Source organism: Columba livia, chromosome 12 (assembly GCF_036013475.1).
Source record: "Columba livia isolate bColLiv1 breed racing homer chromosome 12, bColLiv1.pat.W.v2, whole genome shotgun sequence".
In the NCBI taxonomy this organism is placed as follows: domain Eukaryota; kingdom Metazoa; phylum Chordata; class Aves; order Columbiformes; family Columbidae; genus Columba; species Columba livia.
The window spans coordinates 6,465,901-6,488,983 of NC_088613.1; the positions used below are offsets into that span (position 1 = coordinate 6,465,901).

Below are 23,083 nucleotides of genomic sequence, written 5' to 3' on the forward strand. Positions count from 1 at the left end.
TTAGTCACAGGACTTGAAGTTCCCTGTTGAACTGCACCCAGCTTTTCCTAGGTGGAGGTTGTGGAGGTTGGTGACTTAACTATTTTGAACTTGGATGCAGTAACAGTGGGGTTTTCCCGTCTTGTCACTCAGTGCTTTAAATCTTTTGATCGTATCTTGTTCTTAAAAAAATGAAAATCACAACATAGAAAATTCTGCTCTTTGATGCTCAACTTACAACTTACTTATAAAGACTTCACTATTATTATGCCAAGAAAAGTATATGCTTAGAATGAGGTTTATGCATATCCTGACATGCCTGTCCTGACAGTGAAGTCAGGAAAGGTTCCAATTCCTGCCCAGCCTGGGGACAGAATTAGACACCTCAGTCGTCACACACAGTGTTATCCAGCACTGCGATCTAATCTTGCTGTATGTTTTAGCTTTGAGTGGTGATAATTTTGCTTGGTAGTCTTTTGCCTGTAAGTTGTGTTGTAATATCAATGTATAGTTAAGTTTGATTTTATTTTTTCTTAAAATTTTACAGCTGCCAAAGAGACGCAAATCCTTGAAAAGGAGAGAAAAGCAAAACTCCAGTATGAAAAGCAGTTAGAAGAAAGGCAAAGAAAGCTAAAAGAACAGAAGCAGAAAGAAGAACAACGGAGGGCGGCAGTAGAAGAAAAGAGAAAACAAAAAATAGAGGAAGAAAAGGTACTACATGTCAAAGTATCACAGTATGTTTGGGATTGGAAGGGACCTCAAAAGATCATCTAGTCCAATCCCCAACCCTGATGTTGTTTTCCTACATTACCATGCTCTGCAGTGAAATAGAAAGTTACGGAAGTGGTGAATGTATTAGAACATAAAAACATTTTCCATATCTGTACAGTGGGCTATATAGACACAGGTCCTCCATCACCGTCCCAGGCGTAGCTTTAGCTATAGCTGAGGCACTCAGGACTTCAGGAGCTGTGGCTGCTGTTTGGCCACTGGTTATTTTTCACATGAGCAACCAATTCGTGCCATATTCCTAGATTTTTTGATTCCTTTCAGTGATCTTTGTAGATTCTGTTTGTGAAGCTGCGCGGATGACAGAGCTCAGACTTTTCTTAATTCTGTGTCTTGGTTCCTGGGAGCCCGACTGTGGCCTTTCAGTTCTTTCAGTTCTTCTAAATTACCATTTGTTACTATATGTTGTGCAGCTGATAATGTTATCTGTGTAGTTGCTATTTACTGCTTTGAGCTGTGTGTTGACTGTTCTTACTTGACTCTTTGCCTTTGCCTTGACTGCTTGTGGACCAGCAGAGCAGTATGTGAGTTGTGGAGTTTGTTGCAAGATTGATAGAAGCTGAGAGTAGAAATAAATACATGAAATTACGTCATCCCCTTTGAAGAGTAGATCTGCTAGTGTGTATTAAATGTGATGCAAGTTCTGAAAGGGTTCTTTTCCAGGGCGTCAGCAGTAAAAACATGACATGCACATGTGTTTTTGTAAGCTAGTTTTAAGAACTTGCTGTGGGTCATTGGTGAAGAGCCTGTAAGCCTGGCTGGCTGTTCCCCTGGGGTCCAGCCATCGTTATGTTGTTCTAGCCATCTTTTTTTTACCCTTTTTGGCTGACAGTATTCCACACTGGTGTTTGGTCATCTGTAATTGGCTTCTGGGTGTGTTCAGATTGATAATCCCTTTGAACTTCATGGAATAGTTTACATTGCTGAAGAAAAAGCAGAAATGTCTGGGTGGGCCTTGACTGCAGTCCAGTGCAGCATCATCTCTTTAAGCAACTACTTTAAGCAAAAAGCATCCTTTATGCTTCAAGAAGTGTTGCTCCTAAGCCTATAGTACATTTATTCACGTAATTTTGAGGATGGTTGATATGTTTTAAGCAGCCACTGGGATGAATAATCAAGGAAGACAAGAATTAGCCAATGAGTGTTTGATTGGTGTTAACCTCGTCTTTTAATTGGTCCCTGGAGGAAGACGACTGTGTACATAGAGAGTTATACCTGAAGAATCCAGCAGTTGGGAAAATAGTGTGCACTTGACCTGTAAACCTTGCTTTCAACCAGAAAGTGAACATGAATCTTGACTTCTGTACTCTGAAATTAGAAAATAATCACTTCTAAATAACCTAAGCTATTTTTGGGCAAGATTTGCCAGCAAGATACCACCTACACTTGTAAATTTAGTAGAAAGAAGTGCATAAAAACACAGTCTTCAGCGTTCTTGTTTGATATTTCAGCCAAGTCTCATTTAGTTAATCACCTTCCTTAGATAAAGTAAAAGAAGCAGCACAATAGCAAATACTATGGAAAAAGAAATTATTCTCTGCCTCAGAGTCTTGAAGCTACGGCTAAGGATGAGCCACTGGTCTACTCACAGTTACTCAATTATTCTGTACAGCTGTGCAACGTATTATATCGATGTCTTGAGTTGATAACTGATTTTCTGTTGTTTGTAAAGTGAAACCTATGTCTTTACTATGACTTTGAAGAATTACCGCACTGCAGATACCTCCATGGAAATACCATCTGCAGATTACATAACGTCTGGGTACTTTGGCACCTTAGGTAAAGTCTCGTTCAGGTTTCTTTGACAGAGGGGAAGCTAAGCTTTGTATTTCAAACAAAAACTTTCATCTTTTTTTAATGAACAGAATCCTTCCTCCCTTTCTTCCAAGTATACTTTGTCTGTTACACACTGCGGCTTTCTTAGTTTGTGTTGTGAAATGATGTTGAAAGAAGGTGAAAGTCTTGTGTCCTCAAGAGGGAGAAATGTTTGGATAATGAGTCCCCTTGGCATCTTACTGCAATGTATCAGCAGTAAATACTGCTTCGAAAGATCGCTGGGGATATGACTATTCCAGAAGAGAAATCTGTTGTTGACACGTGGAAACCTGGCTGATTATGGAGAAGAAGCAGTCTAGTGTGGTTACAGCTCATTTTTATGCACAGGAGCTCAAGTTCCCCCATTAACAGTTACTAATCTTTGAGATGGAAGAAGCAGCTGCTTTCGGTCCTCCTTGTCCTGTCAGAAGTCAGGATCTGGAGTTGATAGGTCTTTTTTGCCTTCATTTCTTGTTATTTCTGGTTTCATCATTATCTCCATTAATGCCAGTATCTGTTAAGACTTGGGTCAGTGTTCATATAGTTCTCTGAAAATACAAGTAACCTTATACTTGGTATTTTATAGTGGAGAATTTTTAGCACTTTTTAGAAATAACTTCAGCATATAAGTAGTTTTAAGGGTAAGCAATTATTTTTTGCTCAGTTTGGGGTTCATCTCTATTTAGAAAATAAGTAGTGCTGTTTACTGAACAGGAAATCTGTTTGGTGGCTATTTTAAGTAAAGAGTAGAATAGATTATCTGTGCTTTAGCTCAACCTAATCATGTCTGCAGTGTTCTGAAACCATTAATTGCCCTTAACATGCTTTGCATGATAGTTTTTGTAAAAATGCTTGTTATCAGGCAGTGTAGGTAAAACATTTTAAATTATATTGGGGAAAAAAAATCTGTATTTTGTCTTCTGGCATAGATGTGCTTTATAGCTATACAGCTTCATAGAGGTGTTGTTTGATGATAGGAGCGATACGAAGCAGTTATGAATCGTACCTTGGAACGGAATCAGCGACTGGAAACACGACAGAAGAGATGGTCATGGGGAGGGTCTGTAACTCCAGATTCAGAGAGCAAAACAGGTAAGTAGCACCTTTTCTAGCATGGCTAAAATCACAGAATATTATGTCTGAACACTGGCAGGTACAGCGCTGTTCACAGGGACCTGGGCATCCTTTCCTATCTTGGATCTTACAACAGGAGCTACGGTTAGCTCTCAGGGAAAGATTAATATCCGTACTTGCCGTGAAACGCTGCTCAGAGCTATTTTTGACTTTGGGAAGAGCCACATGGAAATACAACACCTGACAGCATTGCATTGCCATCCCCCAGCCATCAGATAAGGGTAATTGTAATGTGAAAATAATTCCGAGTTCTTCAGATGCAGTACATGTAATGGTGTGCTAAGACTGACGATAAACAGAATGAAAAGACCCAGTTGTGCTGTAGTATTCTGTCTAACATGTTTCAAACACATGCTTAGAGTTACAGAATGCTAACTGGATATTTGAATGACCTGTAATGGGTAAGGAGATGAAGTGGACAGTGTCCGAGCTCCTCAGAGAACAGGTTTTCATTGGGCTGAGGCCAATTGTATGAACTTGAACAAGACCAAGTGCTGGGTCCTGCACTTGGGTCACAACAACCCCGGGCAGCGCTACAGGCTCGGGGAAGAGTGGCTGGAAAGTGCCTGTCAGAGAGGGATCTGGGTGTGTTGGTGACAGCCGGCTGAACATGAGCCAGCAGTGTGCCCAGGTGGCCAAAAAGACCAACAGCGTCCTGGCTTGTATCAGGAATAGTGTGGCCAGCAGGACTACAGAAGTGATTGTGCCACTGTACTTGGCGCTGGTGAGGCCTCACATTGAACACTGTGTTCAGTTTTGGGCCCCTCATCATAAGAAGGACACTGAAATACTAGAGAGAGTGTATAGCAGGTGACAGAGCTGGTATGGGGTCTAGAACACAAGTGTGATGAGGAGCAGTTGAGGGAACTGGGGCTGTTCAGCCTGGAGAAGAAGATGCTGAGGGGAGACCTTATCGCTGTCTACAACTGCCTGAAAGGAGGTTGTAGCATGGAGGGGCTTGGTCTCTTCTCCCAAGTAGCAAGTGATAGAACAAGAGGAAATGGCCTCAAGTTGTGCCAGGAGAGGTTTGGATTGGGTATTAGGAAAAAATTCTTCCCCGAAAGGGTTGTCAGGCATTGGAACAGGCTGCCCAGGGCAGTGGTGGAGTCACCATCCCTGGAGGGGTTTAAAAGACCTTTAGATGAGATTCTTATGGATATGGTTTAGTGCCAGAGTTGGGTTATGGTTGGACTCGATGATCCTGAGGGTCTCTTCCAACTGATGTGATTCTGTGATTTTATTCTAGATGCATTTTAACGCTCAGACTGTTTACTATTTCACACAATTAACTGCTTCTGCTTGTAAACATTCTGAAATCAGACCAGCAAATCAGGATTGCAGTGGAGGGGATCCTTTCATTCACTACCTAACTGGAAGACCCTGCCAATAAGAAACTTCATATTGATTATTGTCTAGGAATAAAATAAAACAAAATTGCTTCCATTCAACCTATCTTCTGAATTGGTAGAATTAATATTGAGTGTGTTTTAGTAGTGTCTTCTTCTGTCAGCTTGAGCATTGACTTTTAAGTGTTTTATTTATAACATGTTTGAAAGTGCTTTGTTATAAATTATCATTATGATATCCAGCATCTCCATTTTTTGGTGAACTTGCATTGTTTGCTATTTGACCTTGTGACTTAGCTTACAAACCTTCTTCTTCTACAGAACAACAGACTGCAGATGAAGGTGGAACTGGTGGTATTGATTTCTGAAATGTTCTTTTTCTGTTGTTTTACACTCACTACTAACCTTTTAAACTTGAGTTCTTGTTTCTCTGAAACTAAGGAAAATCATCTTCTGAGCGATCTTTTCCTGGATCTTGGCCAGCTGTGCAACAAATGTGATCCCTAAGTAGAAAGCAGTCCCCTATGTTTTATCTATCCCTCCCAGCTAATTAAACTTCAGCTTAAGTCATGGCATCCCAAGGGAATTTTCAGGGAAAGGATATGTGCATTTGGGTTTGCAAAGATGTCCGGATGCAGTACGGGGGAGGAGAAGATGAATTCTTGGTGGTGTGTATTTGAATATAAATTAGTTCAGTAGTCTAAGAGGTTTTTTGTTTGGTTCGTTGTTTTTTTTAAGGGCAGTTTCAAACTCTTTCATTGTTTCCTAATTTGCAAAAAGTACATGGTAGGGCTTGGTTTGTTTTCTTTCTGCTTTGCTTTACCAGCAGTTGAAGTAACATTTGCAAAATCAAACTATATTTTGCTGAAACTCTGTGAAAGGGAATGGGTCTTTTGTGTGGGTTCATACTTTTTCCATGAAGGGTTTTGCAAAATCAGATCTGTCCAATTACCTGAACACAATTTTATATATTAAATGTGTTTTCATCGGATTTCTAGCACTTGTCAGTGCGCAAACTGAGCCATTCATAGAAATGCTTTGGATCACTGACACATTTGCCAAGGCTATATGTTTAATAAGCAAAACTATTCCTTGTAGCTAGTTTAAGATGATAGCTCTCAGCTGAGACCCAGCTAAATCTGCATTCTGAAAATCTGTGCATGCTCAGGGCATTACTAATTCAATACAGCTGTCTCATAACACTAACAATATGAGAGTTGAAAATGCAATCGAAGTCTGACCGAGTATGATTTAACTACTGTGGCTTATTCTGGCAACACAGCAGAACCATGTGTGTTTTATTTAACTTCTCTCTTCCCCTTCTCTGCACAGCATGAATCCCTAATTTTCTTCAAAATTAGCCAGTTTGACTGGATTGGTTTACCTGTTTAACATGTGTTTCTTGGATACATATATAAATCCAATTACTGTGTTCCACATTGCCAAATGCCATTTAACCATGAAACTAGGAAATCACATTTGCTTTACATGTTTAAGAAGGCACTATTTTTTTCCTCCTCCATTCTTTTCTACCTTATCTAATTGAAAGCTAAACTTTATAACAAAATAATATCCTTTGTGCTTTCCTCATTTCTGTGAGGGAAGGAGTCTTGTCTGTCCTTTGATCGTGGGGGATCTTCAGTGCTGCTGAAGCACATCAAAGTTTCTTCCAACAAATATGCTCCTGATGTAAAAACGGGCACTTAAGTTGTACCTTGTACATTATAAGGAGGAGCAGATTTGTTTGGCTGCAGTAGATCAATTTGGATAACTTGGCACTAATTTTGAAAAAAGTGACTGTGGAGATAAATATATAATGCAGTGTTCAACTAAGATACTTGTGCATCCACACTGTTTTGAATTTGTTTCATTTTATGTTGGGGTTTCAAACCTACGATGTCTTACCTGGGCTGGATAGTGGAATCAGGGTTGAATTCACACTTCACCTATTTATTCCCATTTCAGGATCATTCTTAGCTTCTTTTCTCTGTGCGATCTCCATCTGCCCTCTGCTACATGACATCATTGTGGCTGAGAACTGCGCCTTCTCTAACAGCATGTCTAGAGCAAGCTTCAGTAAAATATTGTTTTCCACCATCGGATGCTGTGGCAGATTTGGGATTAAAGGTTCTGTTTCTTAAATGAAAACCGTTAGGGGAACAAATTTCAAATATTCTTTGCATTATCTTAGGACTAAAGGCTTTTTTTTTCTATTATATTGCTGTGCGAAAAAAATACGGAGCTAGACATGATCTTGCATGAACTGGCTGTGTCCACAGTAATATTTATGAACATCAACTGGTAAAGCAGCATTTGTGGGTGAGGTAGTGTGCTCTGGCAAGTGAAAAAAAAAACCAAGACAACATTTCACCAACCGTCAGCCATTCTATATCATGTACAGAATGGGATTCATTGAGACTGCACCAAATTCCCTGCTAATGGCCTGGAGGAGGCTTAGAGCTGAGCTCAGCACTCTCTAGAACTACCTGAAGGGAAGTTATAGCCAGGTGGGATTGGTCTCTTCTCCCAGGCAGTCAGCAACAGGACAAGGGGGCATGGGCTTAAACTCTACCAGGGGAAATTTAGGCTGGATATTAGAAAGAAATTCTTTACAGAGAGAGCGGTCAGGCATTGGAATGGCTGCCCAGGGAGGTGCTGGACTCGCCGTCCCTGGAGGTTTTTAAACTGAGATTGGACATGGCACTTAGTGCCATGATCTAGTAAACGGACTAGAGTTGGACCAAGGGTTGGACTCGATGATCTCTGAGGTCTTTTCCAACCCAGTCGATTCTGTGATTCTGTGAATTTAAAAATTAATACAAGCCCCCAAGTCAAATGTGACACGAATGGCATTGCTGGCAGTGCGGGGCTGGGTCTGCGCGGAGAAATGGCACGGCCGGGTGATAAAGCATCCTCGATAACACAGTCCTTGGAAATGAGGGAGGTTTAGTGATGACTGTGAAGCAAAATAAGATGTTCAGGTGCATCTGTAGCGGAGACACGTGCTATTAGAGTAGAACTGGGCTGCCAGTCTCTCCTTTCTAAATAAAGAGCTTCCTTGTCCTAGTAGAAATTTTTGGAAGGAACTAAGAGACAGATAATCTTATTTTATTTAGCCTAATTTTAGATAGGCAGTGCTCCAGCTCCCTCTCGCAGTGAAACTCAGAAGCTGGGTTGAGAGCTGCTCTTTAATGATTATTTTCTTAGGATACCGTGTTTCCCAGCTCCCATTGCCAGCCTCGCTGCCTGGCAGCCGTATGCTGTATTTGGCTTTGCTGCTTTAGTTTGTCTTCCCCCTTCCATTAAAAACAATGCAGACGATTGATATTGAGTGCTACTATGCTGTGTGCTTCTTCCATTTAGAATCCCTTGATGTAAGTAATTTAACTTTTCCCCAAAAATACCAGGGTAATTTGCCTATGTAACCAGACTACCTTACTCAAGGGTATCCTGTCTGTCTGGTAAAGCTTTTTCCCTAGTGAATTGTTCAAAGCTTTCAGGTTTGCAGAATCTGTCTTGTGATTGAGGTAGGGAAAAAGTTGAGGCTGTCTGATGGTGTACTTGCAAATGTATTGATCAAAACACCACTGACTTCTTAAGACCTTAAAATTTTCTGGAAAAAGAAAATTTGAATACCCGTATGAATGCCATTTACCAATTAGATATTTTAGTCAAGGCATCAGTTAGATATTAGCTCACGCCTCAGCACTGCCGTTTCCCTGTAAAATAGGAACTGATATTGGTTTTTTGTCATATGTAGACTGTCATTTTTTTCTGTTGAGTCTCCAAGTAGAAGTTACATCACTTGTTTCTTTACTAAACAGCACAGCCCACCTCCAGAACTTGTAAAATCGCTTTGCTCAGTGTAGTTTTCCTCAAGGCACGATTTAATTTTCTGCCCTCTGAGTCTTAGGTGACAGAACAAATCTCAAATTTTGTGAAAGTGCTAATTTGAACCAAGAGAAGTTGGTATGAAGCATTTCCACGATGTTTGAAAGCCTTTGAGGCGCGCGCTTGAGCTCCGGCAGCAGCCAGGCTTTCTTTTCAAGAGCGGACACTAGAGGGTAGTCTTTGCCTTTGAAAACACCCAAATACATGAATTATGAGTTTCCTGACTTTTGTATATAAAACCTCTCAAGGCTGTTTTAGTTACCCCAGTAGTCAGGCTTCATTCATAAAATATGAATGTTTTGTTTGCTTGGGCTTTTTTGGTTATGTTGGGAAAGTGTCTACTAAGCTCAGATCTTCATTTTTTTAACTAGATTCAATACCTTCTGCTCCAAAATCTGGTTTTGTGGGAGGCCCCTGGCTCAGGAAGCCTGGGTTGGGTCCATCTGTCAAAAGTCAGATGCAGGGCTGTCCATAGGAATCCTTATGTCTTGGCTCTTGCTATGACGAGCTGCTATAGCATGCTGGCCAAAGGGAAAAGATGCTGCCTCTGTGGTGAGTAGTGCTGCTTTTTGCTGTGCCACTTATTCACTAATGACTTCACATTAATCATCTTTGCTGTCCACTATGCCAGCAAAATTGATTACCTGTGTTTGATGGATAGAATTTCTTGTGTTTATTATGTTAGTCCGCACTACTTTGTGTGCATTACTGTTTTTTGCTTATTGAGTTTCCATAGCAACAGGTACATGCTTTTCCAAGGCTTTCGCACTCTGGAGTGGTGTTCATCCTGAAAGTACCTTATTTGAAATTAAAAAACGAGTATTTATCTGGCTGGTTGTAAACTTGCAATTTTGCCACTTAAGATGTGATTTTTATACATAGGCCTGTGTATATACGTACACACAACAAATAATGCTTCTTGTGGCATTTTTTTTCAGAGGAGTTGGAAAACTAATAGGAAACATGAGGAAATCTGAAATTTCTAAAATAGTCAAAGCAACCTTTGGGAAGTAATTTGAAACCGGGTTGTTTTCTTCCCTTTCCTCGAGACTTGCTTTTAGCCCTCCAAAAGCATTTGTGTTGTTTTTGTTAACTAGTGATTGAAGAACTGTTTTGACACCCCTATTGTGGAAGGAACAAAGAAAGAAATTGTTCTTATTTAGGTTTTGTTGTTACTTTCTCTGTCTTGCCAGTCTGGTAACAACACACAACCCTCAGCAGCTTTTGTCTTTACACATCAGGAGCGCAGGGTTTAAAAATCACCTGTTTGCGCACACATGCCTAAAATCTTGGCATCACTCTGCTAAAATGAAATACATGTTTCTGTGCACATTCCAACCAGTGCTAATTGTATCAAGTCTGTTCAAATGGGAAAAAACAATCTCTCTGTTTCTCATTAAGCAGAACTGGAGAGAGCTTTCAGGATGCAACACTTCCAAAGTGAGCTCACAGCCACATGTGAAAGGTTCTTCCTGGGGTGTGATGGTGAATTCTAAAATCCTAAATGGCTTCTTTACACAGCCAGCAAGCGGTCTACCTCCACAGCAAACCTCAAACAGGCAGAACCTGCCATGAATAAACGGTTGTCGTCATCTGCAGCGCTTTTAAATGCTTCTGATCGAAGTAAGTGTTTGTGTGTCCGCTGGGAGCAGGTGTGTTGCTCAGCTGTTATATGGGAGGAGACGGGAGGTGGAGTGATACTCCTCTTCCTCCCTTGCTCTGTAACTCACTTCATATTTTGATCTCAAATGCATTTCATGCGATTTGTTAATCCAGCTGGACTGTTCAGGGCTTTGACCCAGTTGGTGTGATCTCTGTTAGAGGAGAAGAGGAACGGTAAAGATTGCTGGTTTTTCTTGAATTTTATTTCCGTAATTGTTTTACTAAAGTTGAATCTTGGCAAATGATGATTCAGAAATCATTTCACATCATCTTTATGAGTATGCATGCCTTAAATCACACCCTAAAATTTCAGCAAAATAAAAATAGTACAAAAATAAAGTTTGCCTTGTTCTTTTAGACAGCTTCAGTCATTTGATTGACTGTGGGAAGGAAAAATCAATGTAGCTTTGGCATCTTTTGGTTGTGCTAGTCCTGTACTCTACAGACACACACTTTCTTTTTAATATTAGAATTCTGCCTTAACCAAGTAGAGAAAGGTGCATGTAAAATTCTTCAAATCTGTGGGTGTATTTTGGGTGGGGTGTGTGTGAGTCTTTGCCTCCTCCTCGCTGCCCCATCCCAATACATGTAAATTACTCATGGAGAGGACATGTGAAACAGACTTTATAGAACGTTACCTCACGATCATTCTGTAAATCATGGCAAAAATATTTGCATGAGCACCCATCAGCTCATTTTAGCCCAGGATGTTGTTGTGGGGAATCTTCCCAGTGTTCCATAGGAGCTTGCTATATGCCGAATGTTGTATTTTTTCTGAAAATGATGGAAAGCATTAATAAGCTCAGAGCCGCTTAATATGAAAACAAGTTCAGATAGTTCTACACTGTAGTGTTCTGTCAATCTACAGCCTTTAATCAAATGAGCTGTGCTGGAAGAATCCCTAAGATGGACACGGCTAACAGTGATTTTGCTGGTTCATGTTGGAAGGTGATGCAGCAGAAAAAGTCGTATGCTGTGTGCCTGCTAGGGGGATCGGTGACTATATCCATCCTGGCATAGCTGCAGGGGCTCTGAGTCACTGGAGGCTGCTTGTGATTTAAAATGATATTTATATAGAACGTGTCTGCAGGGTTCAGCTCTGGGTATGAGTTGGAAACAGGGCTGGAAGGTACGAATTAAGCCTCTAACAAAGGAAGCCATTAATTATCAACTAATTGGGGTTGCTTTCAAATTTAGTGTTGTACTTTGAAATCATTCGTGAATCCTTGTTCGCTTTGGAGGAAAAATTCTCAGGTGGCCTGAAATACAAGGAATTTGAACAGGACTCCAATGATACAGAGGTCGACTGACTGGTTTAGATTCACCCCAGCAAGCTGGAGCTGTGCTGTGCTCTTGATCTGTCGCTCAAAAAGAAACAGCTGTTTGGTAAATGATGGCTAAATTCAAACATGACAGTCACAGAGTTAACCAGTTTGGGAAGGTGGAGGAGCAGAATGTGAAACTGAGAGTAAGACGCTTCTCCCTGGATCAGTGGAGTATTTAACGAGATGCGTTCTTTGTTAATTCTGAGCTGAGCACTTTGTTTCTCACTTCTACTTGTACAGAATATAAGCAATGGCCTTTTTTAATCATTTATTTTTGAGAGCATACAAGGATGGCCTCGGTAGTTCAGAGGAGGTCTGCTGAGACTGGCATCCTGCTGCTAGGATCGGTAACATATAGGAATATAAGAAATAATGCTTTACATTCAGTAATTCTTCCCTAATCTGGTTTTCCTGCTTCTGAAGGATTCACACTATATAAAGCGACTTAATTACTCTTCTATATCTTAGGGAAGTGGGGCTGGTGTTGGAGGGGACTTTAGGCTTTTCAACATTATTAATCCACGCGCTTTCACTTCCAGGTACCACAAAGAGAAGTGCCTCATTAAACAGACTGAATAACAAAGTTCCTCTACATTCTCAGCAGTCAGCCCTCAAAGGTTCGCAGGTGGAACAGAAAGGTGCTAGAAAACAGTTGGTTTTGAGAATTGGGAGGCAGTAAATGGGTTATTTGAAGTTGACTTTAAACCATGTCCCAGTTTCATTATAAAAGTTTTTACTCAGGCTTTCACTGCTGTGGATGTGGTCGGTGCGCTGTGGCATAAATATTACCGCACACATTGTAATGCCAGATACCGGGTAGCCCTGTCTATAAACCAGACTTACTCCTCTGAAACATGGAAGGGTGGGGGTGAGTAGACAAATGGTAGCCAGACCATTTAGCTCATGAGAAAATAGTGCTTGGCAATAATAGTCTGGTGGTTTTAGCTGATTTCTGGGCAAAAGCAAAGCGTGGGGATGGCAGTTTAGAAAATAATATCTAGAAATATCGTGTTAAAAATAATCTTCCTTACACTTGGTCTCTAGGAGGAACGGAAAAGAAGAGGAGCACATCTTTGAGTAGAATGAGTAGTAAAGCCCAACCCTCTCCAGAACTAGAAAAAGTGAAAAAGGAAGAAAAACCAGGTGGTTGTTTCATAAAGCTGAATATTTCTGTTTAAAGCCATTCGTAGTAAAGTTTGGATAGGCTTACTTTCACTAGTTTCCTTGGTTCTTGAGCTTTTAGGGCTTTTTAATGGCTTTTTAGTTATTCAGTGGTAAAGATAAAATTGTAAATGGTAGAGATTAAACGTCTCCCTTTGGACAAAAAAGAAATCCTTCAAGAAAGACTGTGACTGTGTTAAATGGCACCATAAGCAGAAAGAAAAATGTTTCTACTTGAGAGAGAGAAGTATGTGAAAGCTGGTAGGTTTAAGTGTAACATACAGTAAAAAAAAGTCACTGATATGTTTATTTCTTAGTTAAATCTTACCTTTGCCTTTTAAACTCTCTTTCATTATTCTGTTCAAAAGCAACTTCTCTGTTCCTGCTGCTGGCCTAAACGTTGTGCATGCAAGTGAAGGAGGAAACCTGTTCTCACTTCAGTCTCTTTTGGTCGGTGTATTTCCCACTAGGTTACAAATAACCTCTTCTAGGGACTCTTCCTAAACCTGAAGACTCGCAACTTCTCTAACACGATTCTCCCTTTGAGTTAACAATTCTGAAACTTTCCTATTTAGCAGCTGTTGCCAGCAGTGGAAATGATACTCTGCTTCAGAATCTTTCCTGTATGGGAGGGTGATGGGTGCTGTCTGTGTGGATTTGTATGCGCAAATGTTGCCTCATGAGAACCATTTGCTTTGACTCACAAGTCTGCTGTTTGTTATGTCAGAACAGCCTTTCCTGCAATCTAGAGAATGCAGCTCTGAAGAACTGGGTCAAAAGCTTCGTATTTTGACTGACTTCAGCACTCATCTCTGTTGTATGCATGCCAGCCTTTGCACATCAAACCAAGGACATTATAAGAGATTGCAGCGTTTAACCCTTCTGTGCCATTAGTCTGGATTTCCTTCTCCGCAAATTGAGTATTTTTCTTCCAAAACTGTTAAGATTTGCAACAATGCTCACAATCTTCCTTTGCTTTGTAGTGCTTGTCTTTTTCATTGTGTGATTTCATGTTGGATCCTTTTTTGATTTGTTCCCCATCGTTTAGCTCGTCGCTCCCAGCTCAGTCCTCTGGACAGTAGCGTAATCAGTCGCCTCCTCGCCCCCACGCAGGCCTCCTTAGCTAGGAGTAAAAGTGCTGCTACATTGTCGGCTGATGGACAAGATCCTTCAGGTAACCGGAGGGCAGCAAAGCCTGAAAGTTTTGTGCAGTTGCTCTTCAAGCAAGAACTTACATGGTAGTTGCTAACTGTGCTACACTGAAGTATGAATCAGACAGTTAATACATGTTTATGCATACTTATATACTGTTTTCTTTGTTCAGGAATAACCAATCATATGTAATGTTGCTTGTTTACTTTACAAAACCATAGAGTAATACTGGCTGTTAAACTCCAGTGCCAGTTGACTTGCTCTGCAGAGAACCAGATGCTGGTGTTCATTTTGGGGTTTGTGGTTTTGTTCTGTCTTTTTTTTAAGTGACAGAGATCTGCATTTGAGTGTATCCTCAAATGAACCTGAAACTTACTGCTCAGAGAACAGTTCTAGGCAATGGAAGGGGAAAAACCCAAACAAACGTAGAATTTCAAAGGAGGCTGAAAGTAATAAGTGCAAAGCCTAAATTTCTTTAGGGGGAGAAACTGTTGTAGAAACATGACAAAGGGGATATCAATATTGAGTGCAAGGAGCCCTGGGCTGGCTTCACTCAAACTGATGGTAGAGGCACACCAGAAGACATTGTAGAGAAACCCTGTCTGGCTCAAGCACTTTCGTAATGGTCCAGACTGAGCTGATAAGCCCACACTGTGGCTCAACTTAGTACTGGCACAAGAATCTCTACGTCGTGAGCTACATCCCACATGTCTTACAGTTGTTAGTGGTTATAAGAATGTCCCAGTAAATGCATATTTGGAACCAATGTGGAGTCTTTTCTCCTCTCTTACCTTACAACTTGTGTTCCCAGTTTTGCTTGTTTCCTTTTAAATATGTTCTTCCATCTTCATTTTTTATCTTATGCCACTTAACTTGGTCCTTGTTGGTAATGGTGACATTTCTACACTTTTCCCCTTGTGTAAAAATCAGTTTCTACTTTTTTGGTTTGTAGTTAGTGGTCATAGTTTTGCACACCTATGTATGTACCACTTCTGTTTTACCATGAATCTTTCAGTTCATGTCATGTGAGGAAATACCATCTTTTTCACCATTACTGACAGCATGTGACATTCGCTGTTGCTGAATTAAAGATAACTTTTACATTTTTATTGGTTTACATAAAGGTACTTTCTTCGTTTCATGGAAAAGTACCTGTGCTTTGGTACAAACTGTGCACAAACAGAATGCAGTTCTCCTTGCACAAAAGCTGTAAATATAAAAATAAAATGTATTTTCCATAAAGTTACAAAATTGAATGCTGGCATCTGTCGCAATTTATCCAGACTATAGAAAAATCCAACATCTAGATTCAGAAGTAGATTTTTACATCTATGTATGTATGCTTATCCATCTATAATGATGTTAGTGAAAAAAGTAATTAGAAGATGCAATTTCTTTCAATATCTTATGTGTGAAGAGATTGACACTTAGGTAGGAAAGGTATTTTAGTTTAACAGTTGACCTTTTTCTCGCGATAGTTTTCTTTTACACCACCTATTTTGATTGGTTAGTGTGGATAAAGGGCACACATATACAGTAATAAAGGGATCAGAGGAGAAAAGCGGAGTAAAATAATATTGCACCAATGCTTATTTCACAACAAAAGCTTGTGAAGCAATGCTGCTTTGTTACTACTCTTTGGAAAGAAAGATTTCCTTCTTGAATATGGGGGAAACAGGCTTAGAATATGGACCTGTCCTGAAGAACTTGTAAAAAAAGATGCTAAGCCATGAGAACAGATGTATTTGTGATTAGATGCAGCTTGACTAAAATTAAAGTAACACTGGTGTGTTGCAAATTTTGATGTTGTTATTTGGAAAAGCATTTTATTTTTATTTGCTCCAGACTGCTGCTTTCAAAATGGTTTTATTCTTGGTGCTGTTGCTTCCAAAGTACTAATCGTGTGGTGGTGGAGTGTGTGTCCGTGACCCATTGCAATGTGCACTGCCTGTGGTGTTGCTCTGTACGGTTTCTAACACACACAATCTTTCTTTCTCTCTTTCTCCCTCTTCTTCTTCTCCTGTTCTTATGCTGTGCACTTGGTTCTCGTTTTGTCTTGTCAAATTCCTAACTTTTATAGAATCTCACCTCTGTCCTCGTTCAGCTTCAGCCAGTTCCATCAGTTCCCCAGTCCCAGCTCCTAAAGTGCCCGTGCGCAGCCGTAGCATCGACAGATTGAAGTCCTCTGTGTCTTCATCAGACGCAAGTTCACCAGATTCCACCCAGGTTTGTTGAAAATCCACAGCAATTAGGTTTGTATTAATCTGGGGGTTTGGAAAGCTTGGGATGGGATCCTGTTTCAACAGTTTGCTTGCCTAATGAAATGTGTAATAGCTTTTGCTTAAAAAAGACAGTATTGAAACCAAATTGGGACGTTATGGTCCTTGATCTCCCTGTTATCTTAAAGATATATCGTTTGCTTATGGTTCCCAAAATTTGATTTAGGTAACATATTGACTGGGTCTATGTTTTGGAACATAAAGAAAATGTAAAGTACATCTTGTTGGGAAGTTGTGTGTTTGTTGTGGTAGCAGCTCCTCTGCCATAATGTCTTCTAGAGAGTAAGCTTTATTTTGGTTTTATGTATCTTCTTAGAAATCAGAGACGGAAAAACCATCCCCAGGTTCTGGGTTAAGACGCCCCCCCTCACCATCTGTGTCTGCCCGTAGAAGATCCCCTTCTCCTGCTAATTTGGTGAAGCGTCCTCCATCACCTTCTACAGTTAGGTATGCACCCAGGTTAAATGTCTTCCTTTATTGAGAACAAAATGAAGGATGCTTCCAGTCTCAAGGCAACTGTGCAGTTAGAATTTGGATGACCTGTGCTATGCCATGTTTATACCCGTAAGGATTTCATTTTTGGTCCCATTTCTCTTTTCCACAGTAGGGATGCAGCTCTTACTTGAACCTTTGTCTCCTGTGCAGACAAAAATCACCCTGGTTTTCTGTACAGTCTGTGCACTAAAACCCACAGGAAGCCTGCGAGCTTCTGAGTAAGCTGACCTGCCTGTACAGGTGTAGGAAGTTTCTTGGATTGGAATCACAGGGTTCATCCTTGATGTGGAGTAAATGGAAGTGAGGGCTAGCAGACCTGTTTTGATGTTAGCCCACAGGTACCGAGTCCAGGTGCCCATGCTGTTTTGGCGTCTTCTATTTGAGTTTTGTGAGGAAGACAACAGTAGTTTGTGGGTGTATTTATTTTTCAAAGTGTGGTACGTCGTGTAAACTAACCAAAGTAGACTGTCCTCAGTTGTCTGTTTGAGGTTTTCAGTGTCAACTGTGAAAAACATTCTTTATTTCAACAGGCAAAAGACTCGCCCACCTTCACCTAGCGTGTCAAAACGAAGGCCACCATCTCCTACTCCAGTCTCCAAACCGGCACCCATCCAACGTCCACCACTCACACCAGGTGTTATAAACATTACCAAAAAGAAAACTGAAGCAGAGAGCAAACCAAAGGATAAGAGCGTAGAAGGAACAGGACAAGAGCAAGGTGCTTCACCAGCCTTGGACAGAGATGCGGTAGCAGCTAGCACAAAGACCAAAGAAGGTGAGTGTTTCTCAGGGACTGACACACTCTTATTGAAGGTATCTCCAGTGTGTGCTGGGACTGTGAGGCAGACCACTGGAGGGTAGGACCCTTTAAGGCAGAAGTTGTTCCTTGCTGATGATTTATACAATAATTTTACATGGTATGACTTTCGGTTGTGGATTTTAGTGCAGTAGTCAGTTTATTTGACTTGGAGATTTAAGTCAATAGCTTTCAATATTATTGCTTGTACTATAATGTTAAGCAAAGCAGAAATCCTGTTTGCCTTTTGGACTTCAGCCATACTAGCTGAAGAATCTACTAGCTTAGGTTTGCAAAGTCAATAGTTAAACTCCACAAAGGTCTTTCAGTCCAGTTGGTTGTTCTTAAAACTGGTTGTGTAGAAACCTGCTTGGGGGAAGAAATCAGCTGTTAGTGCATCACAGCCTGAAAGCCAGTATCCACAAAGCCAGAAGTCTCAATTCCAGTGAATATAGAATCATTGCTGTCTCAGGACTGAGTTCAGTTGTGACTAAGTTCAAATTTGGAACTGTCGTGGCTGATCCTTGTTTATACCAATATGACTGCATTTTTACCCAAATCAGAAGCAATGAGTGTCCTGGGGAGGTGCTAATTTTTCAGCATTCGATAAATCTAAATTCTAGAAAACTTGTCGGTGACCTCACTCCATGTGGAAATGCTTTTCCTAGGACTACAAGAATAATTTTTATGCACAAACCACTGCCATAATTCAGCTGCACTGGGTGCGCTCTGTGTAATTACACCCTACGGCTTGTGTAATTACACCCTATGGCTGCAGCAGGTGATTACGTGTCCATGGGGCTTAAGCAGCTTTTCAGGTATTAAAGTTCCTAATGGTGGCATTGTGTTTTGAATGATTTGTCTTCAGGTCAGAAGCAAAGTAACTGATGAAACCCCAGTGTCATTGGTCATTGAAATTACCTTGGCTTGAAGGCTTTATAAATGTTAAGCAAACATATATGTGCCGATTTGTGAAATATTGAAGAAAGGCAGGTCCTCGCCTACATTATGATGCTATTGCTCTGCTGACACCAAGAGCTGATGCTCTGAATTTTCAGATGATCAGTTCTTTAGCCACATTCAAATAGTAATATTCCTAGAGAGTGGGAATAACTGAAAAAAATCAGAGTTCTTTCAATATATATGGAGAGCAACTGGATGGCAAGGGTCTTTTTTTCCCCTAATGTTAGTTAATAATTTATATAAATAATAACAAATATCTACAATTTATAATATCTGATCATAGCACCGGGCAGGACATGAAGAAACATGAACTGCAGGACTGTACAAATATCTGCTAACATGGTGGTTGGAGCTGCTTTCGTCTTCATGAAACCTGGAAATTGATCTGTTGCTAAAACGTGTAGAAATACTGTATTACTCAAGTCATTAGTATGTGCCTTCTGGGCCAGGTAACATTGTGATTATTTGCACCCTAAGATACTCCATAAATATAAAGACATTAATATAAATGTTATGAAACGAGGCATTTAAAAAAATAATAATTCTTCTTTAGGGCCACAAATGTTCAGTTTTGTTAGAAGGAAGTTAAGTGTATTTCCTAAAGCAGGATTATTTTCAGTTTTCTTTGAAGTGTTACAGAATAAAATTGTCTTTTTAGAAATATCTTTTTAAGTACTATGTAGTTGGAGAATATCTTTAACTGTGTCATCTGGAATATGGCTGGGTCGGTGTAATTGAAATGAGTTGTTATTTCAGTGTCAGTGAGATATTGTGGCTCTGCAGCTCTTTAGGACTCCCCTTGGGCTCCTGTGGGCCTGTAGATGCAGGATTTACGTGATGAGTGATGGGCACTGATTGAAAAGATAGCGGGCCATTGGCCAAAAGAAAAATCTTATCTCACGGTGATAACTTCTTTATTAATTTTAAGTTACTGGGGCTTTTTAACAGCAGTTTCTTTTAATCTTTGCAGAATCAGGGAGCAAAACAGTAGCAGGGACCACCACAGCTGAAGAAGCTGCTAAAATCTTGGCAGAGAAACGACGTCTAGCACGGGAGCAAAGAGAGCGTGAAGACCAAGAAAGAATTCAGCGACAGGAGGAGGAAAGGTAACAGTTCAGGAGAAGGAAGGGATGCTCCGGTGGTGGGGTGTGGTTACAGTGGACACTTCAGCTGTATATGTTTTTTTTAAGCATTAATGTGAGATCCTGTAAATCTTAATGCAGTTCCTGCAGCAGGGACAAGCATTAGCACCGTTCGAGATGGGCCAGGTTACTGTGTATATCATTAACCTATATTTTAGTATAAAAGTAATGCATGGGCCCTGTGTAAATCACTGCTGCTTTTTCCTTCCAGTCACCACTGGTGCTTTTATTTAAAAATTAGAATGTGCCTTTCGCACCACTTGTATTTGCTTTGTTGTCTTGAAATAGTTAACCTCTCTCTTTATTAAACTTTCCTGTGGTGTACTCAGGCAGTGGTTTGATAGTACATAAATCTGGATCAGAAACGTTGCAGCCAAGTAATTCAAGGTGATAAATCAGTGTACATTTGGTTCACTGCATAGAAGTTGCTAAAAAAAATGACTAGCTTTGTGCTGGCTAACTTTATTCCTGATGAGGGTTCACCTCTCTGTGCTTCTGTCAGAATTACAGAGCATTAGATTTTGTCTTTTTTCCACTCATGGGTATAAAGGTGTCTTAAGCTTACATATAGTCTGCTGCAGATGTTTTATCAGAAATGTCATCGGATCTGTTGTGTACATTTGCATGATTTGGATGATTTCCTGTATATCTGGAATTTGTACTACAGAAGAAACAGGTTTTTTTAGAAAATCTAACTGAATTTATGTTTGACAGTGATTGAAAGCTCAATGTCATGGATGCAGGTGGTATTTATTAAATAGTTGTCACATAATCCAGTTCTCTATCAAACGTTCAATTTCTGGAGCAACCTGACTTGGCCTTGACTTAATCAGCAAAGAACTTTTATGTGCACATAGATAGTTTCTTCTAGCTTACTCTACTTTTTCCTTTGACGGGTCTGGATGATGGCATTTGTAAATCTACATCAGAAAGTATCTTTACACAGTCATTCTGTGGTTGGATACCTTCGAACTTTCTTGCTTTCCTAGCCTGTCTCATGTGCATGCACACTTTTAAAGACATAAATATCCAGTTGGTAATCTGTATCTTGGAAACACTAGAATCAGAGAAGAAGAAGCAGCCAAGAGAGCAGTTGAGGAGAAAGCACGACAGGAGGAGGAGCTCCGCCAGCAGGAGGAAGAAAAGCGACTGGCTTATGAAGAGCAGCAAAGGCAAGCAGAAGAGGAGCGGATCCGCCGAGAACAGGAGGAGCAGGAAAAACTTGCAGAGCTTCAACACCAGGTCTGCTTATCTGTAGGCTCCAACTGTGTTCCTTGCACAACTGGCTGATGTGTTTTCCAGGGGGTTGTCTTTGATTTTCTTTCACAGAATGTTTTTGACAAATCTGTCAGGAATGCTGTAAAGCAGAACTCACCCTGTCTGAGATGGATTTGAGAATGCCTTGAAGTCCTCTCCTTGCTCTAGTCTGTCATTTTGATTGTTTTTCCAACATTTGATAAATTCAGGTGTGGGGCAGAAGCAGATTTCTTTTTTTAGCCATCTGGGATGCTATTTTGCATATGTAAAATGTTTGTACTGAGCCCACTGTACCAGCTTATTGCTGCAGATTACAAGGAGATGGTCTGTCTGGAAGGTCATCTGGCCTGCTCTGAAAGATGGATAGTGTTTCCAAGTCTGCTCTTCTGGTTGCTAAATAGTCCTGAGTAGCAAATATCTCTGTCCCTTTACAAGTGAATCCTTCCAACTGAAGGGAACTGTTTTGCAGAAAGTGAATTTTCTTTAAATGAGTCTAACCTTGAAAATTATAGTCGTTTTACAATGAAATTTGTGTTTGAAGAGCTGTATCGTGGATCCCATTGGCATGTGTCTGAATGTTTCTTTAAAAGCTTGTTGAGGTTTTTAACAATTATTCAGTGTTAACTATGCTTCTGCCTTCTTTCCAGTCATACCAGAAAAGATTTTCCAGTGTAGAAGGAGTAGAAGATGCTCAGCACAAAGTAGCTTGGGAGTAATACCTGACCGCCAAGATTTTTAAGTTAACGTTGCCACATATAGAATTTAATTGCTGTCTTGTTACTTTAAAAATTATCCTTCTTAGACAAAACTTTGTCCTGAAGAATAGTTTGAACTCTGAGTAGCTCAACAACATCCAGAACATTTGCATAATCACAATATAGCCATGCTCATCGTTTTTCTTTTCAGATCAGTTTCTGAATGTCATAGTAATATATATTTCATGTTGGTAGCTGGTTAATTGGCATCTAGCTGCAATGTATGATAATATTAAATAGTGATTGTCTGATGTTCCTGTCTGTGTTGAACCAAAATCCCTGTAGCAGCTCCGCTTTTGATTTTTGGGAATGAGTTGTGCACTGGGTGCTCTCTTTTCTTGTTTGATTTTCAGAGAGAAGAAGCAGAAGCGAAAGCTCAAGAAGAGGCTGAAAGACAGCGGCTGGAAAGAGAAAGAATTATGCAGCAAAATATGCAGGAAAGGCTTGAAAGAAAAAAGGTATGTTGTTTCGAAAGCAGAGAATTTTCTCAGCCTAAAATAGCAGTTGAAGTGGTGAACTAAACAGGCAAAAAGTCTCAGATGCATTTAAATAGAAGTGTGTTTTATTAAAAAGCCAGCTCTGGCTTGTGAGCTTTTAAAATGGTGAAAAACATAGTAAATTTCTAAAGTATAAAAATATATTGTGATTTATTAAAATTTAAACCAAAATGCTGAAATATAAAGCTCTCTGCGTAATTGCAAATATTTTCCCTGTTTTAACAGAGAATTGAAGAAATAATGAAAAGAACACGAAAATCGGAACAAAACGAATCCAAGGTACTTGTTTGGATCTGTATAATGACAGAACAGGCCCTTCTCCAAGGAGGCTTTGCCTTGCGTCGTGTCCTCCTCTGCTCTCCTCACACAGACAGGCTGGTTAATTGGCATCTAGCTGCAATGTATGATAATATTAAATAGTGATTGTCTGATGTTCCTGTCTGTGTTGAACCAAACACCTGCACCAGAAGAAATTTCAGTAGCTTCCCATCACACACATTTTTCTACTTCGCTTGTTCTCACCAAAAGGCCTTTGATGCAGTTTTGTTCAAGGCATATAGAAGCAATGTGATGTAGTGCTGTTGCTTGCAGATAGGTTAAAAAAAGCAGTGGTTAGTAATGGATTTTTTTATTAAACTGTATGCT

The 23,083-nt window shown here is 40.2% G+C and overlaps 1 protein-coding gene across 32 annotated transcripts in view; it reads left to right on the plus strand.

Moving 5' to 3' along the window:
- The window catches only part of MAP7D3 (MAP7 domain containing 3), a 44,203-nt gene that overhangs the window by 15,761 nt on the left and 5,359 nt on the right, over positions 1-23,083 (plus strand). For 2 of the 32 annotated variants that reach the window (XM_065077556.1, XM_065077555.1), the window contains exons 4-17: positions 527-690; positions 3,561-3,675; positions 5,385-5,417; positions 10,476-10,577; positions 12,481-12,579; positions 12,986-13,084; positions 14,151-14,276; positions 16,335-16,480; positions 16,850-16,980; positions 17,559-17,803; positions 19,758-19,893; positions 20,991-21,171; positions 22,295-22,399; positions 22,664-22,717. In XM_065077556.1, the coding sequence (XP_064933628.1) occupies positions 527-690; positions 3,561-3,675; positions 5,385-5,417; positions 10,476-10,577; positions 12,481-12,579; positions 12,986-13,084; positions 14,151-14,276; positions 16,335-16,480; positions 16,850-16,980; positions 17,559-17,803; positions 19,758-19,893; positions 20,991-21,171; positions 22,295-22,399; positions 22,664-22,717 (1,736 nt within the window). Of the gene's footprint in view, positions 1-526; positions 691-3,560; positions 3,676-5,384; positions 5,418-9,265; positions 9,507-10,475; positions 10,578-12,480; positions 12,580-12,985; positions 13,085-14,150; positions 14,277-16,334; positions 16,481-16,849; positions 16,981-17,558; positions 17,804-19,757; positions 19,894-20,990; positions 21,172-22,294; positions 22,400-22,663; positions 22,718-23,083 lie in introns of those variants that run through there. The other 30 variants (XM_065077560.1, XM_065077558.1, XM_065077565.1 and 27 more) reach the window with 26 other exon arrangements.